Below are 11,615 nucleotides of genomic sequence, written 5' to 3' on the forward strand. Positions count from 1 at the left end.
TCTTAATTTTCTAAAAACTCTCCAATACTAGGAAAATCATTTTAAAACTATTTTTGCTCATAAACTTTATCTGGGGAATTTTTCTAATCAAGAAAATGTAGAAAAGGCGGGCGATTTTAAAAAAAATATAAACCCTAGAAAATTAGAAAATTTCCGGGTTCTCAAACTCTTTTTTTTTTTCGGGGCGTCACACAATTAAATATGATTGCCTTAGATATCCATCCATTACCTTATAGACCATGCATCTTTACATGAACTTAAGCTAGTATCTGGTTTCCAAATCTTATTGTTTGTTGGAGATTTGATCAATAAAGTGGGATCACTCACTTGATTGTACAGGTTGAAATTAGATAATTGACATGTATATAAGGATTTGCAACAGTTAAACTTGGGATTTTCATGAAGAAATTGAAGGTGGATGGAACCATGGACAAGTTTAAGGCCAAATTAGCTGGCAAGGGGTTTACTTAAATATATGGCATTGATTATTTGATACTTACTCACCGGTAGCTAGAATAGCTACCATAAGGGTACCACTTGCGATAGGTTCAATCCAAAAATGGGTAATTCAGCAAATGGATGTCAAGACAATATTTTTTAATGGTGAATTAGATGAACAAGTGTACATGAAACAATCCGAAAGGTTTGTAGTACCTGGGCAAGAGAACAAAGTGTGTAGACTTGTAAAGTCCTTGTACGGATTAAAACAATCTCCAAAACAATGGCACCAAAAATTTGACCAAGTAATGCTTGCTAGTGGGTTCAAGATTAGCGAGTCAGACAAATGTACATATAGCAAGTATATGAGTAGTAAAGGAGTCATTACTAGCTTGTATGTGGACAATAGGTTAATCTTTGGTACTGGCTTTAAACAAGTCTGTGAGACCAAAAAGTTGCTCTCATGCAAGTTTGACATAAAGGATATAGGGATGGCTGATGTTATCCTATGAATAAGAATTAAGAGAGAGTAAGGTCAAATTTTGCTTTCACAATCTCATTACGATGAGAAGATTCTTAGTCATTTCAATCATCAAGATTGTAAACCTGCCTTAACTCCCATTGATCCAAAAATTGATTTTGTTAAAAATGTTGGTGATCCTATGTCTCAATTGGATTACGCAATAGTGATTTGATGCTTGATGTATGCAATGCATGTACAAGGCCAAATATAGATTTTGCTATAAGCGTGTTAAGTAGGTACACAAGCAACCCAAGCAAACAACATTGGTTAGGTGTAACTAGAGTCTTGAGGTATCTAAAACATACTAAAGACTATTATGGCATTTGCTATAGTGGCTATCCTTCCATATTAGAAGGTTTTTCGGATGCTAGTTGGATGACAAATAAAGATGCTCATTCTTCTATGAGTGGTTGGGTCTTTAGGTTAGATGGAGGAGCAATTTCTTGGGCGTTCAAGAAACAAACATGCATAATCGACTCCACCATGGTAGCTGAATTTATAGCTTTGGCTTCAACTAGCAAAGGATCCGATTGGTTACGAAATTTGCTACACGAGATACCAATGTGGCCAAAGCCAATTTCACTAATCTCCATACACTATGGTAGTGCTGCTACGCTTGCTAAAGCTTATAGCCAAGTGTACAATAGCAAATCTAGACATGTTGGATTAAGCCATAGTCTAGTAAGATATCTGATCATGAATGGTGTGATAATCATAGATTTTGTAAGATTAAAAGAGAACCTAGCTAATCCTTCAACCAAAGGATTAACAAAGGAAGTAGTGGTTAAAACATCTAAAGAGATAGGGTTGAAGTCCAATCCATGAATCACTAACAATGGAACCTCGATTCAACACAAGTTATAACAACCAGCCTTGAATTCAATGAGTAAAAGTACATTGATATGGTGGTTTGAACACTATAAAACTTCCCAAAAGGTGTAGTGTGATTTTTCTCGCTTGAATTGAAATGTTGAATTTAGAGTTCTTAAGAAGTTGGTAAGATGCTACAAATGGCGAGGGCATTAAGAGCCTGCCTATATGAATGTTGAATTGATGGTATCCACAAAGTTTAGAACTTAACTTTGAATACGTTCATGATAGGATAGGGATACAAGACCTAATGTACAGCTTATATAAACAAATTGAAGAGAAGTGAATTTGTGTGTATTAATTTATGTGGCTTGTTGCATACACTCTTAGTTCAAAGATTGTCTACCAAATAGTATTAACAAGTTATAATCAATTAACACTAAGATGGTGGTTCAATCGAAAGATACTATTGTTTATGCATAGATTATCAAAATTTTTAATAATCCATAAAGAAATTTTCAATATGTTGAAAATAGTGGGGGATTGTTAGAATATTTTAAAATATTGAAAATTCAGACAAAATTTTAGATATAGCTTTCTACATTTCATTCACAACCTTTCAGGTTTCAACCGTCATATGAAGAGATACAACTCCAAGCATGTTTCTAACGATTAATAACTATTTAGGAGACATGAAATCTTATTTATATGGATCAATTTGTTCAAATTGTGTGTTCAATTAAGCATTCAACAGCTTATACCTTCTCTGGTGATGAATGCATCGAGGCTTACAATTTTTGAACATATTGGAGTCCTAATAGAAAACAATTCATGCATAAACCATATTTTAGGCCTCACAAGTTCAAAGGATCAGAACAGATTTAGAGGAAAAGCAATGCAACATCAAAAAGTATTATGTTGTCGACAATCCTACTGGAGATCTTCTCATGGTTATCAAACATTATGCCAATCATGATGCTTATGGTGATGTTATTATTCTTAATGAGGATAACCAAAATGCTGTCCCATACAAGACTCTAAGGTTTGATGTTTACAAGTTGAATATGAAGGAGAAAAATGTAGAATATGTGGACTGTCTCGATAATCGCGTGATTTTATTGGGATTGAATCAATTTTTCGTTCTGTGTGCAAATGAATATCCGGGGTTGAAGAGGAATTCGGTGTATTTTCTTGATGATTTTCCTGAGAAGATTTATGATTTCAACTGTGCATATGAAGGTCATGAATTAGGTATTTATGACTTGGAAGAAAACAGCATTACCCCTTTTCTTCCGTTAGGAAAACCCAACAAGATTTATCAGCAGATGTTCTGGATTGAACCTCTTAGTTCTTTTGCTTCCCTTTAGTTCTGACAAGTTAGTTCTATTGCTTCCCTTTTGATCATTTCCTCCAACAAATTTGAAATGCTTTTGACGTAGGCAAAATTTTTTGACATTATTCAATTATAATGGAATTGGTTTACATGTTGATCCATTGGCTTATATACCACTGCATCTTCATATCAACTTGAGGTAGTATATGGTTTCCAAACTCTTATTGTGATTGGAAGAATTATACATTAAATTGGGGTCGCTTGCTTGAATGTTGATTGAAACTCAGAGACACTAAATATTTTTTCATGGTTTTCATGTGGTTTGTATGCTTGTTGTGCTTTTTATATAATATGGTGTATTTTCATGAAAAAATTTGTGATATGTATAGATTTTTCTTCTATATTTAAATCGATATATAAATATAATCATGTTCATAAGTATACACCAAAAATCGCATCAAACTCCAACGTTACCTGCCCAATCCCAGATGCTCTCCATGGTGTAAGTTATGCCCTAGTAGCCTAACTTAGCTTGGGTATATCTAACTGGTTTTTTGAAAATTTAAAAAAAAAAAAAAAACTTTTAACTATAATTTCTAACTGATTATGTTGGGAGATAATTCGAAGTGCGTTTATTGTTGCAAGGTGGACTTGATCCCACAGACAAATAACATAAGACAACACATAATCTTCAACTCTAATTATTGTGACAATAAATATAATAGGGAAAAGATGACAATGATTGTCGAATCAAGCTAATATTAATCTGAGCCATAGTTTACTTTTTTAGTTTTCCAGATTGTAAAGAACCAGAGTTGCTAGAACCAAGTAATAAATTGAAATGCTGAAGAGAAGTATCTTTTTTTCATATTTATTTTAATTCCCAGCATAAACACACACAAACGAATTTCCTCTCGAGTAATTTAGTTGGAGGGTTTTCATAAAAGTGCCTCTAATAACATAACCTCAATATAGCATTTAGATTCAAAAGACCAAACTATAATCAGCTAATATTAAGCTTTTGAGAATAAGATCACATAAATAAGGTAATCTCTTATTTTTATTTTTCAAATAATAGTAACGCATTAATAAGTTATTTTGCTCTTATCATTTTAACCATGCATTAGCTCCCAAGCGTGTTCCTATTTCGTTGGATACATTATTATTATTATCATTATACTCTCAACCACTATAAGGCCGACGAGGGGAAAAATATGCGACTCAAATTGACAGTGAAATTAGGTTCCCCAATCCGCCAAGTGAAAAATGCGAGAGAGGATGAAAAGGTTCATTGACCACGAGTTCCTAAAGTGCCTCTGTAGCATTTCGACATTGACATCAACCAAAAACATTTAATTTTAGTCAGAGGCAAGGAAATCTCGACTATGTGATACAAATGAAAATGCTGTTTGCGAAAAGAGAACTTGCAAAAAGCATATTATGGTGAACAAGGAAAAATGTGAAGTATGGATACCTCCTTAATTTGACCTAGTTCAGAGCTTGTCAATAACATTCACTGAGATAGGTTAACAGTATCTACCATATCAAAGTGACGCTCCCTCTAAATGGTATTTACAGAAGATATTACTTGGAGGTGAACCTGAGGTTTTCATCAAAAGGATAACTTTTTCCCTTGGATTGACAAATACCTGCTATATTTTTTGTCATGAGCGTTGGCAAAAATTGGTAAAATAGCTCATTTCCCTGTAGGCCCCGTTTGATAACCAAAACAAAAGAATACTGAAACTCGAGTACTTGAGATTTTTACCATGCTTGAGGTGTTTGAATAACTTAGCATTGCTACTAAAGACAAAAAAAGTAAAATTACAGACATTTCGACTGGGCAAAACATCGAGAAGAATATACAGTTGTTAAGGAGAGTATCCCCAATCTTTTAACCTATCCAACTGATCTTTTATAATGATGCAACTTAGACAGGAAATATCATGCTATTACCAGATAAGTACTAGTTACTGTTCTACAAGTATGCTGTGAAGTAGTTACTCGGTTTCCAGGGCTGCAATCTCATACCTAACTTCTTCCAAATGTTCATTTATGGTAATTACAGCATTCTGCACACCTTTGATGGCTTCCTTTAGAGCATTATCGTACTCTGCATCAGCCTCTGCCTCTTCAGTTCCAGAGGCTTCAGTTATCTTATTGATATGCACACACTGGTGTCCAATTGCCCTATTAAATCTGCAATTCTCGTGGCTCACAAGACGTTCTGAAGGACGGCCAACCTTCTTCAACACCTGAATGGTAGCAGTCTGCGAGCAAGAGACACAAGATGTATCAAGCAGAATAATTAGCACCAAACACAGTGCATAGAAAGAGAGTTACTACAGAACTAATTGCATACAAGGTAACACCTAAATACACCAAGACGGATGATTTGAACAAACAAGCCATCATAATCAAATTGTTTGCCATCAACCAGTCAAAAGCCAAACAAGGTCTGAGACCTAATCTGTCAATTATTGAGTCATACAAGCGCATCCAGAAAACTAGAACATTCCAGCAGTTAGGGATTAAAAAATTAAAAAATAAAATAAAAACTCATACTAAAGGCTTTGGAATAATGTAGGACCACAGACTAAATGCTTTGAAACCAAAACAAAACTCTGATAAAACAACATCCTGAAAGCACGTAAACACAGATTTTAAGCATAATCATTTACGAGAAAGGAAATAACAAGTTAATCTCTGATTACTTGTTGAGGAAAAAATGTCAACATAACCTTCATGTTCTAAATTAATGCATCCCATGCATGATGTGTGTGTGTGAGAGAGAGAGAGAGATTCCAAGTGCACTAACATGACCAGATAATTGCAAGACAGAGTTAAGCTCACACACCCTTGATTTGCTTAGTCTCCTTCGACAATATGAACAGTAAAACTAAAACAACGATTCATGCACTTAACACTGATCTGTGGGAGTAAATGAGATGTATATCAAAATAACAGCATATTAAATATGTCCCACGAAGATAGGTATCACACAAACACATTGACTTATAGTTGAATGTGCAATTCAATGTTCTTGTGATACCAATTTAAGCAAATTGACAGAGTGCAACAGCATATTTGTGCTCTGGAGATGCAATTCTTCACCTTTCCATGTTCCAATTACCACCGCTTTAACAATGGGCTTAGTTTATATCAGCATATTTCCCTTGGAAAAGGTAGTTGTCATCATCCACACCAGCAGGCCATTTTAGGAAGTTATATTAACGGGATGTGTTACAATTCCTTGCCATACTGAAGAAAGCAGAACGCTAATTGATGGTTGCTCATCTCATCAAGAATGACCAACAGGCCAACCATAATTAGCATTGTATCTGTAACCGGATCATGCAATGCACAGTAAAAGGAAAGAGGCACGTGTCATTACTTCATGACCATGGGGGTTACAGGAAAAAGGACTCAGGCAAAAATATGGAAACCGTTCATGCAATCTTAATTACCTTTTCCTGTTTCCCTTTCAATTTCTTTTTATAAAGTTACTTTTCCGAATAAGCTGATATGTTAAATTTGTTAACATAAAGACAGATAGATGCAAATCATCATCTTTTTCTCTTCTTTTTTTAGCCTATTTTCCCCCAATAAAGATTGTGAACCTTAATAATTTCTCCTAAACTCTCCCTCTTCGAATAAATGAATGATATACAGATCTCAAAAGCTACCTAGGTTTAACTTTGAAATGGAAAGCAAGCAATGTAAAAATCACAGAAAATCTTGGTAAAGGTAAAAGTTTAAACCGCTTCATGAATTTCAGACTCTCTGTTCTTCCATATATGCTACATAATTCTGAACGTCCCAATTATTAGTTTCTCTGCTCCTCAAACCAATAATTTTTTAGATGATCTAGCAGTACTTAAATTGTAATTTCTCCTTGTCCTTAATTTCACCAAGATGGACCTAGAATTCTTGAATTAAACCTAAAGAATCATTTTTTAGTTTATTAAGCCAAGATAAAGGCTCTCATGTAAGACACCATAAAGAATAAACAGGGATAGGGTCACTTCCTGGATAAGAGATGAAATTGGCACAAGAGCAAGGCCTTCAGACTAATTAATCAATGATTCAATGAAAGACAAATTCCAAGGAAAAAAAAAGAAACAAAAACTTGGATGTTTAACTCATTCTTGTCGGAGCTTTAACATCTTATTATTTGACGTGAAATTGTTCTGAATCCTTCAGGGATCTTTCAGTGAAACCCTGCTTGCTCTATTTGGAATATCTTACAGGAGTCTCAAGACTTCAAAAATAGAAAAATTCTAACAGCTCAGTCAACTTGGGTGTCAAGTCATGACTAAAATGTTTTAAGTAGTTTCAGGATCTGTTTACATTCCATTGAATTAGTTCCAAGAACTTAAAAAAAATAAATCAGTGTTTAAGATTTGCAGTATGAAAATGATTTGCTCAATCTCTATACAAAGCTACAAAGCACCATGAACCTAATTGACAAAATTCACTTATTAGAGAAACAGGATAAAAGGGATCAGAAATCAGAGAAAGACTCTCAATTTTCAAAAAGTACATCAACCCAATGCTATTGTTTACTTGCCCCACCTAAACATAAACTCAAAGTAAAGACAAGCATAAGGGCATACGTTGTCAGGGAATAAACCATATTTCCCACAATGGGTTGAAAACCAGATATTACATTATAATTCACTTAAATGAGGAAAAGTCAAGATACTAATGCCCATTGAGGTAATGGGTGCAAGCACACGTATGCATTTTGATCCAGCTTCACATAGAACCTATAAAACTGGAAATGAGATGATGGTAGTGGAATTGATTTGGTACTGGAAATGCATGAAACCCCACCAAATCAATTCTTGTGTTACTGGTTAATGACTTGTGCATCATCACAAGATAGTTGCTAGCCAACAAGAGCACCTGGCAGGAATCAGAACTGGAAATTACGTCAGGCATCTTGGTTCTACTCCGTTACTGACATTAGGCTGCAAAAGACATGCTAAGAGAAAGACGGAGACTCAGATTTTTTTGGTGCTTGCTAGACATCCGGATGTTAGATGACCAGACTTGGCAATTACAGTATTACTAATGACAGTACTGGGCCTTTGGAAGAGGAAAACACGTGTGCTTATAAAAAGATGTTTTCTTTCATCTGGGAACAAGGGAAAAGTGTGTGACAGATACATAGTTTGACATGTCTGTGTAACATGTGTGCTAATGTAAAAAATGTTTTCTTTCATCTGAGAACAATGAAAAAGTGTGTGACAAACACAGATGTGTTTGACTTATGTAAGTGCATGTAGCGCACACTTGCATGCACACACACACACAGAGGGAGGGAGGGAGGGAGGGAGGGAGGGAGGGGGAGAAGGAATAAGAGATGCCATCATTTAATAGTTATAACAGGAAAACAATATTCAGACCCTAAAGCACTCTCCTAAAGCACTATCAACCTTGTCAGCAAATACACATATGCTCATTGATTTATTAACTGGAGGAACAAAGAAACATCGACCCAAAAAGTAAAAAGTACCAGTTGCAGCTTCTGCTTTTCTTGTGTTTGAACTGATTTGAGTAGACAAGCAAGATCCTCCCGAAAGAAATCAGCGCTGCGAAAGAGTGATTCCAAATCAAGGACCTGCATTAAAGGAATTACTTTAAATTTATATGCTAAAGATGGCATAATCCAAAGGAACAAGAAAGGGTACACAGAAGGGCCCGATTAAAAGTCTAAACAAAACAACCCTGAACATGTCCCTCAATTTCTAGACCTCCTAAGAAGGTTATAATACAAAACAGTAACTACTACAATAACAAAAAACTAAAAGCAAATGCAAAACTCACTAACTTCTCTTGAACAGTCATTGAATTCAACAGTGATCTCACTGCAAAGTTGTTGGTAAGCTGACTCACTTCCTGACACCATATAGTCCTCAAATCCACTGTAATACAACAACATTGTAAGATCACAAAAGAACAATAAAAAAATAATCCATCATCCTATTCATTTGGAAATTGGTACATACATAAAACCAAAATCTGTTTCTTTCATCCAATTGATAAAGATCAAGGCAACTCATTAGTAACTTAACCACTGCAATACAACAAAATTGTAAGATCAGCAAAGAACAATAAAAGATTAACTCATCATCCTATTCATGTGGGAGGTGGTGCACACATACAACCAAAATCTTTTTTTCTTTTGTCCAATTGACAAAGATTAAGGCAACTCATTAGTAACTTAACCAGGTTGTCACACCTACATAGCCATGGTTCTTTAAAAAGGAAATAAGGAACCCAAACCAGTACTGCCTCCATCCCATTGATAATGCCCAGTTTTCTTTTTTGGCCTTTCCCAAATTCATTGTCGCCTACCCAGAATGGATAATGTAGTTTTTGTCCAATTCATATATTTACCCTTGTAGTACATAGATTCCCTAACTTTTACTGATGAGTTAAAGGGAATGGGAAGCACTCACAATGTCATGCAAATGGTGTTTCAAAAGGCTTAGATTTTAAAGGAAGCTATTGAAAGCTTTTTTAGGTCGTATAATTGAGATAAACCACTAAAAATTGTGGATAGCGTTGCTTACATACACTCTATGGCCATCACTAAGAAATAAAAAGAGCTTGTAATCATCAGTCAACTACTGGGCTCAGTGCGGCAAACTAGTGTTGAGAGAGAGAGAGGGAGGGAGGGAGAGAGAGAATATCTGTGGTGCCTAATCTACTTTTCTTAATCTACTCAAATTCCCATACAACAACATGGAAATTAGCTTGTCAAAAACAAGAAACTCTAGTTTCCATCAGAAATCCCCTGTAGAATCCGAATTCCATTTGTAACAAAGAACATTAGGGGCCTAGCAACCCTCTCTTTTCCCGTACATTATGTCTTATGCCCTGTCTTAACTCATTCAGGGCAACTAATAAGTACTGATCAATACAAATTTTAACATTGCAACAAAATTATCAAACTACAGAAAACACAACATAATTGTCTTAGCCAATTTCTTCAACTCTGCATTACTAATCTACTACCTTTTTTTTCCCCTGCAACGGCAACTATCTATCCTTTTCTACACTAATCAACACTATGGAGGAAGGGGAGCCCAAAGCAGCTTGTTTGGGGGCTGGGGAGTGAACCGCCAAACCCGACAAGTGCACTACTACACTCTCTGGACTTTTTAAGAACAAGGAAGAACTATAATTCTTTGTGGGAGAGCTTTAAAGAGGCTCTCCCTGGCCATTGGACCAAGGTCCAATGGTTGCACTACTGGTCTATTATCACCAAGCACTAAAGTCACCATGCACTCCATCATCCCCCATTCAATACCACAAGAAGACGCTTTTCACATACTTCATCCATAGGCACAATATACCTAAAATCTGTAATTTTTCAAAAAAACAGAACAGAAGTCTGCAACCTTCCAAAACTACACATTCGGCAAGCTATCAAGGATCTACAATTCCCAACACTTCCTTGTTTTAAAGGAACATATATCATGCCCTTGTTATCCTCCACAAAAATCTAAAACTTTTCAACTTCTCATTACTAAATAGGAGAAATCTGTCATAACGCAAGCCGCATAAATTCGATTTCAGAAGCTCCACTTACTCATTTTAAATTTCTGCAAAGATTCTGTCATTCCAACAGTTCATTGTTCTTAAGGAATTTAATTAAGCCCTAATTATCCTCCAATGCAAGCTACAAAATGATAAATCATTTTCTAAAACAAGAAGAAACTCACGAAAATCTAACCGTGCAAATTTGATTCTCAGAAGCTCCGTTTGCTAAAAGAAAACAAGTATCAAAACTCAATTAAAAGGAATTTCTAATGAAATTTTAAAATTATCGAACTCAATTTTTTTTAACCTTTTGAGTTTTGCATAAGCTTGAGCTCTGCGTTGTTGGACGGCGAGGAATTTACGAAGTAAACCCACGATTTTTGTAGCGCTTACAACAACAGTATCCTCGGTATCCATCTTGTCTGGTTCATCCGAGATTGAAACCTTCTTCTCAAAATCTTCCATCTTTTTTTTTTCTTTTTTTTTTTTTGTCTTTCTCTTTGAATTTAGTCTGCACTTTCGGCTTTGCACGGGAGGGCGAGGAGGAGAGAGAGGGGGAGGGCAGTAATGGACCGATGGGCAAGAACCAAAAGGTATTAGTTTTTGTTCAGAATACTGGAATATTTTTAGGGTTAATCACATTTTATCCCCTTAAAGAATATCCAATTTCTCAGTTTATCCCCTAACCTTTAATTTTGCTCACTTAACCCCATTAGAACAAAATTACCCTTGCATTATTTTGACTTTTCATTTACCTTATTTTCCTTTCTTTTATTTCTTTTTCTCTTTCTTCTTTATTTAATTCTTCCTCTTTCCCACAAAAATTTTCACCTTAATGATTGAAATTAAAAAAGAGGAATTGCAGAGATCTATCTTCTCCTTAAATGATTAAAAAATTATTCAAATCACTTTCTAAAATACAATTTTTTTAGCCTTTCAATTCTTTTAATTTTGGGT

General features: G+C 35.2%; 1 protein-coding gene across 1 annotated transcript; it reads right to left on the reverse strand.

Annotated features, from left to right (window-relative positions):
- Positions 1-4,842: 4,842 nt before the first annotated feature.
- LOC113732593 (uncharacterized) lies at positions 4,843-11,246 on the reverse strand. Its single transcript, XM_027258481.2, has 4 exons — positions 10,966-11,246; positions 8,941-9,034; positions 8,626-8,730; positions 4,843-5,374 (listed from the first exon to the last, which is right to left on the reverse strand). Exons 1-4 carry the CDS (start codon positions 11,121-11,123, stop codon positions 5,105-5,107), a joined length of 627 nt encoding a protein of 208 aa, XP_027114282.1. The 5' UTR covers positions 11,124-11,246; the 3' UTR covers positions 4,843-5,104.
- Positions 11,247-11,615: the final 369 nt, after the last annotated feature.

Source organism: Coffea arabica, chromosome 2e, assembly GCF_036785885.1.
Source record: "Coffea arabica cultivar ET-39 chromosome 2e, Coffea Arabica ET-39 HiFi, whole genome shotgun sequence".
NCBI lineage: Eukaryota > Viridiplantae > Streptophyta > Magnoliopsida > Gentianales > Rubiaceae > Coffea > Coffea arabica.

Coding starts and splice junctions, on each gene's coding strand:
- LOC113732593 (XM_027258481.2), bottom strand. CDS start 11,123: ATGGAAGATTTTGAGAAGAAGGTTTCAATCTCGGATGAACCAGACAAG. Junction 9,035..10,965: donor GCTTATGCAAAACTCAAAAG/GTTAAAAAAAAT, acceptor GTTGTATTACAG/TGGATTTGAGGACTATATGG. Junction 8,731..8,940: donor TCAATGACTGTTCAAGAGAA/GTTAGTGAGTTT, acceptor CCTTTAATGCAG/GTCCTTGATTTGGAATCACT.